A 6,592-nucleotide genomic window follows, 5' to 3' on the forward strand; every position below is an offset into this window, starting at 1 on the left:
AGCAAGGAGATGTTGTCTGCAAGCCAAGAAGTGGGCTCTCACCAGACATGGAATCTACTGGCACCTTGATCTTGGACTTCCTGCCTCCAGAACTGTGAGAAGTAAATGGGGTTTAAGCCACCAGTCTATGGTATTTTGTTATAGCAACCAGAGCAGACTAAGACAGGCCCTGAACACTGAGTACAGAGAGCGCATTATTAAAAGACCTTCTCGTGGGAATTCCCTGGCAGTCCAGTGGTTAAGACTCTGCACTTTCACTGCCAAGGGCCCGGGTTCAATCCCTGGTCGGGGAACTAAGGTCCCACAAGCCGCGAGGCACAGCCAAAAAAAAAAAAAAAAAAGAGACCTTCTCATAATCTCTAAAAATTCCCCTCCCATTCCATGGCCCCTCTCAGCAGAGCTCGGCTCAGAATCTCATCACCTCTCCCCTGCACCTCTCAGCTGCCGCCTAACTGGGCTCCTGCCCTGCCCCCCAACACCAGACCTGTACCACTCTGCTCCTCCAAGAACAGGGTCATGACCTCCCTCCACTGCCCGAGCTCCAGGCAGGTATAGAGATGAGGCAACGGATCTGGTGAGAGCAGGCCCACAGGGGCCACATGTTCCAGGCTTGGCATGTGTGTTATACTCAACCCTCCCCAGGAAGGAGAATTTGGGGACATGGGTGGGGGACCGTCACATAAGCTGACAGTGGCACCATGATGGCTGAAATGAGAGCAGAGGGAACAGCATGGACAAAGATCAGGAGGCAAGAAACAGCGTGGAGGATGTTGGCTGAAGGGACAGAGGGGAGGGGTGCAGGGGCGGGGGCGGGCCCACCACAGACCGACCAATAAGGGGCCTGGACTCCAAGCCACAGGCCACGGCGGGGAGTGTTCTGCCCTGGAGAGATGGGCCAATGTTCGTTCATTAAGGCTGGACGGGGGCAGAGCAGGCTGGAAGTTGAGAGGCCGGCAAGGAGGTTGCCCACTGAAGAGATAAATACGGCCTGGTGTGCCCAAAAGCGGGGGACTCACCCCCAGTCATCTCTTCACCCCTCCTAGCCTCCTAAGGTTCCAAGTTGTGTGTATTAACTTAAATCAACTCCAGCTCCTGGAAGGCTCCTTTCTTTCTCCCCCCACCACCCCCTTTGCCTTCTCCACACACAAGGCGGCCGTGGACGCTGGGGATCCAGCCCAGGAGGCATCAGGCTGCTAAGGGAGCCCCGTCCCCCCACCCCTCTCCCCCAAACAGTCTCCACCAGATCTGTGCCTTAGTTTTATTTTCTTTGCTTTGGTCTATACAAAAAAACCAATAACCGAAAACATAAAGCGATAATAATAAAATTTTCTACTGGGAACTTCCCCAGCCCCCCACGCCCGTGTGCAGGAGGTGGTGGGGGGAGTCTGAAACAGGAAGGGGAAGAGAAAGCCCCTCACCGCACACCAGAGGGGTCAGCCAAGAGCACTTCTCAGGGGGTCAGCTAGGGCAGTTGTGTGGGCGGGACAGGTGCAAGGGAGCTGCTAACCCCGGGAGGGGCCAAAGCCAAATGCACGTCCTGGGGAGGGAGCAGGCCACGTCCTGGAGCAGGGGAGGCACTCCCCGCATCTCCGCCCCATCCCCCTGGTCAGACGATCCCTGAACTTTTCAAGATAAGCTTTGGATTCTGGGCCTTTGGGCCTTGAACCTGGGGCCTGGAGACCCCCGGGGCTCAGTCCAGTTGGTGGAGTTCAGTGACCAAATCGGAGCCAGCCGGAGAAGGAACCACAGCCCTATGAAGACGGGCAGCCCAGGAGGAGGGGGGACAGAGTGGGGGCCTCAAGTCTAAAGCTTTAGTGCCAGGGCCTCGGGGGTGGGAGGGGGTGTCGGGCCCTGGACCCACAGCCCAGAACAGAAAAGCAAGAGCAGATCGCCATCCCGAGAAAGACCCTACAGAGGACCTCTGAAGGCGCGGGGTTCAGCAGGAAGTTGCAGCCCTCCTGCCCAGGCTCAGGCACTTGGCTATCTCGCCCCAACGCCTGCGAGGAGAGCCTCTCAGATGGGGAACCGCACCTGGAGGGAGGGGCAGACACAGAGGGGTCAGGCCAGCCCCGTGGCCCGTAGGAGCTCGTGCATAACCCGGCCACCATGGTAGAAGGGGCAGGACTCCTCGCCTCAAGCAAAGATAACAGAATGAGGCAGGCGAGGCACACCTGCCCCGGGGGAGCTCAGCACCAAGAGGTCCCACACTTGTTCCCCCCAGAAAGGAGCCAGGGTTTCAGGGGAAACCTGAGAGGGCCTCCATGAGACGGAGGTTCTGAAGGGAAGGGAAAGCCTGAGTCTCAGCAGCCCGTAGCGGGAAGGGAGAGCTGCAAAGCAGGGCGGGGAGGGGTCGCCATACTAGGGTCCAGGCAGCTAGGCCAGCATGTGGTCCGCAGCGGGGTAGGGGGTCCTGAGGCCGTCGCTGTAGGTGTCAATAGGATAGTCCCCATCCATGTCCATGTGCATCTCCAGGGGGTCCAGGGGCACGTCACTCGAGTACATGGGGCGGTAGGTGGCATCCATGTCTGGGGAGGAGAAGGGAGCTCCGTCCAGGGTCTCAGGCTACCCTGCGGGGGTCTGGGCAGCCCTCAGCCACACCTTCTACCTCTGCCCGCCCCCAGTGGGTCCGCCCCCTTCCCCAGACTCTCACATCAGGGACCCGGACAGGAGTGCATGTGGACACGACGGTGGCTGCCACTGGTCCTTTGGCCCTGGGGTCACAAAGTTGCCCCCTTGCTCACACCCACACAGCACCCCCTCTGCCCTGGGCTCTGCACACACTTACCATCTCCGTAGGGTTCATTAATGGGGATCATGCTCTGGGCCTGAGGATGGAGACAAAGAGAAACATTGGGGGAGGGGAAGGGTGGAAAACGCAGGCTCCAGGCAGGGGGCAAAGACCCCTTGAAGGAACAGAGGATGAGATAGGGTAACACAGTGCTCTGATGAACTCTTCTCCTCAGGCACCTCCCCAGGGTGGAGGGTCCCACCATTCACGCTTGGAGGCACCCGCAGAACTAGAGCGGGGAGGGGAGTGGAGGGGAGAGGACTAGAGAATGGGTGCCAGGAGCTGCCCCACCCAGGATCAGGGCAGCCTCCAGCCTATACAGCACCTTTGTGCAAGTTAGAGAAAGGCACCCCTGCCCCAACACTTCATGTTCGTTTGGACAAAATAAAATTGCCATTTTGTAGGTCAAAAACAGTAGATGGGGGGCTTCCCTGGTGGCGCAGTGGTTGAGGGTCCACCTGCCAACGCAGGGGACGCGGGTTTGTGCCCCGGTCCGGGAGGATCCCACGTGCCACGGAGCGGCTGGTCCCGTGAGCCATGGCCGCTGAGCCTGCGCGTCCGGAGCCTGTGCTCCACAATGGGACAGGCCACAGCGGTGAGAGGCCCACATACCGCAAAAAAAAAACAAAAAACAGTAGATGGTTCAACCTACTACTTCCATCTGCTGGGAATTGTCCTAAGTGATCCAATTATAAAATAAAAATCTATGAAGTTGACAGGATGGTAGAGGCCTCCCTAAAAGTGGAATCCTTGTGCAGTGTGCAACTTGCACAACCAGACACTGCAGCCCAACCCGGGATACTCACAGCCTCCCAGGCTGCAGGGTCGTGCTTGAAGAGGGAGTTGGTGAGCTCCACAGACACACGCTTACGGTAATCTGGGTTCTTATCCTCGGAGATGCGGAACAAGACGGCAGCAGCGTAGGTGGCTGAGCAGAGAAAAGGACAGGCCAAGTCAGGTGCCTGCCTCCAGCCAGGCTGGGGGAACAAGGCCCAGCTTCCCCCCTCGCTCCCCTCGCCCCCAGCCCAGCCCCTCACCGGTGCCCTCATTGCGGGAGTGCAGTAGCTCCATGAGTGGGGCTGAGGCCCCCTCAGCATCAATGGCGTCGGCCGCCTCCTTGTCCTGGGCCAGCTCACACAGCACCCCGGCGGCCACACGCTGGATGTTCTCCACTGAGGAGTACAGGAGCTGGGGAGAGGGGGCGTGGGGTGGGCGTGAGGCAGGCAGGCATGAGGCACCTCACCGCCCTGCCCATCTCTGCCTCCCTTTTTTGGATTTAACCCAAGCCCATAGTAGAAAGCATGAAAAGTCTAAGAAAAGTATAAAGAAATGGAAAAGCACACTGGACACAATCCCCCACCCAGACACAGCTTTTTTCCATTGGATTTTTATCATAGTCGTATACATATATTTGATTCCTGTTTTTTTATCAAACATTGTAGCATAAAGCATTTTCCCATAGTATTCAATAACTTTTCTTTAAAAATCTATGAGTTCATGGGAATTCCCTGGCGGTCCAGTGGTTAGGACTCTGCACTTTCACTGCCGAGGGCGTGAGTTCAATCCCTTGTCAGAGAACAAATCACAAGCAGCACAGAGCAACCAAAAAAAAAAAAAAAAAAAAGTGTGAATGATCAGATTTAAACATTTGTCTAATAATCAAAATAACACACAAAATTTGTAATTTATTAAAATAGTTCCTACAGAAACGTAGGGACACCAAGGCGGGAAAGCCCAGAGGGAGGGGGGTGGTGGTGATGGGATGAACTGGGAGATTGGGATTGACACGTATACACTGATGTGTATAAAGTAGATAACTAATAAGAACCTGCTGTATAGGGGTTTCCCTGGTGGTGCCAGTAGTTAAGAATCCGCCTGCTAATGCAGGGGACACGGGTTTGAGCCCTGGGCCGGGAAGATCCTACATGCCGCGGAGCAACTAAGCCCATGGCCAAAACTACTGAGCCTGGGCTCTAGAGCCCGCGAGCCACAACTACTGAAGCCCACGCGCCTAGAGCCCGTGCTCCACAACAAGATAAGCCACTGCAATGAGAAGCCCGCGCACCGCAACGAAGAGCAGCCCCCGCTCGCTGCAACTAGAGAAAGTCTGCGCGCCGCAGCAAAGACCCAACTCAGCCAAAAATAATACATAAATTAATTTTTTAAAAAAAGAACCTGCTGTATAAAAAATTAAATTAAATTTTAAAAAAAAGAGAGAGAGAAAGAGAATGCTACAAAGCAAAACAACAACAAAAAGTAAAAAACCTCATCAATGGCAAGTGGAGGTAGCTACCAGCACCAATTCCTTACTCTGAACATTAATAATTAAAGGAAAAAATTTCAAAAACTAGAAGTTCTTCTTCAACACCGTTGTCTATGACCACATGATATAATGGACCATTCCTTTTTTAACCATTCTCTTATCATTGGACAGTAGGTTAATTTTCAATTATTAGTAGTAACATTGCAATTGTTAGCTCTGGGCATACATCTATGCCATGTTTTCAATTACATTACGCTATTTCATAAAGACAGAGTCCCAGACCTGTACCACTTGGCTGTCTATACATATTTCAAAACTGCTTTCTGGAAAGGTTTTACCACCTTATCTTCCCACCAGCAGGGTATAAGACTGCCCATTTTATCACACCTTCATCAGCACAAAGCACTCCCATTTTTTTCTTTGCCAATTTGATAGTGGAAAATGGGCTCTCACTGCAGGGTAAGCTTCATTTCTTTAAACTCCTGGGGTTGAGCATTGCTTTTTGTTTTTTGGGTTTTTTAATATTTACTTATTTATTTGGCTGCGCCAGGTCTTAGTTGCGGTATGTGGGGTCTTTAGTTGTGGCATGTGAACTCTTAGTTGCGGCATGTGGGATTGAACCCGGGCCCCCTGCATCTGGAGTGTGGACTCTTAGCCATTGGACCACCAGAGAAGTCCCGAGCATCGTTTGTTTATGAGCCACCTGGGAACTGCATGTGCCTCTTCTTATATAACTACTGGGGTCTAGCCCTGGGGTCTAGTATTAACAAGCTCTTTTTATATGAAAGATATTAAACTCTGGTCTGTTGTGATGCTTGCAAATATTTTCCCAGTTTGCTGTTTACTTTTCAATGCTTTTAGGTTTTTTCAGACGTTAAAACATAGTTTTTGTTTTCATTTGCTGGCATTTGCTAAGTGGTCACTCCTGGTGCGGCCACTTTTCTCCAAACTCCTCCCAGGACCTCTTGATGCCTGGCCCAGACCCCCTCAAACTCATGGCTGTCAACCTTCCCCTTTCAGCAGTGGGGAGAAGCAGGGGTTGGGGGAACCTCTCCTGCCTACCTGCCCCAGACTCACCTGCACAAACAGGGGGATGGTGTTGAGGCCAGCTCACACAGCACCCCGGCGGCCACACGCTGGATGTTCTCCACTGAGGAGTACAGGAGCTGGGGAGAGGGGGCGTGGGGTGGGCGTGAGGCAGGCAGGCATGAGGCACCTCACCGCCCTGCCCATCTCTGCCTCCCTTTTTTGGATTTAACCCAAGCCCATAGTAGAAAGCATGAAAAGTCTAAGAAAAGTATAAAGAAATGGAAAAGCACACTGGACACAATCCCCCACCCAGACACAGCTTTTTTCCATTGGATTTTTATCATAGTCGTATACATATATTTGATTCCTGTTTTTTTATCAAACATTGTAGCATAAAGCATTTTCCCATAGTATTCAATAACTTTTCTTTAAAAATCTATGAGTTCATGGGAATTCCCTGGCGGTCCAGTGGTTAGGACTCTGCACTTTCACTGCCGAGGGCGTGAGTTCAA

At 53.1% G+C, this 6,592-nt stretch overlaps 1 protein-coding gene across 1 annotated transcript; it reads right to left on the minus strand.

Annotated features, from left to right (window-relative positions):
• Positions 1 to 1,244: 1,244 nt before the first annotated feature.
• LOC114485555 (junction plakoglobin-like) lies at positions 1,245 to 6,160 on the minus strand (the record flags this gene model as incomplete). The annotated part of the gene is made up of 6 exons (XM_028487192.1): positions 1,245 to 2,031; positions 2,360 to 2,525; positions 2,786 to 2,825; positions 3,595 to 3,716; positions 3,826 to 3,976; positions 6,129 to 6,160. Coding segments are annotated over 5 exons (497 nt in total), but the record flags the coding sequence as incomplete, so codon positions are not given.
• Between the last annotated feature and the right edge of the window lie 432 nt (positions 6,161 to 6,592).

The sequence above is a fragment of the Physeter macrocephalus genome, unplaced genomic scaffold, assembly GCF_002837175.3.
Source record: "Physeter macrocephalus isolate SW-GA unplaced genomic scaffold, ASM283717v5 random_1345, whole genome shotgun sequence".
Classification (NCBI taxonomy): domain Eukaryota; kingdom Metazoa; phylum Chordata; class Mammalia; order Artiodactyla; family Physeteridae; genus Physeter; species Physeter macrocephalus.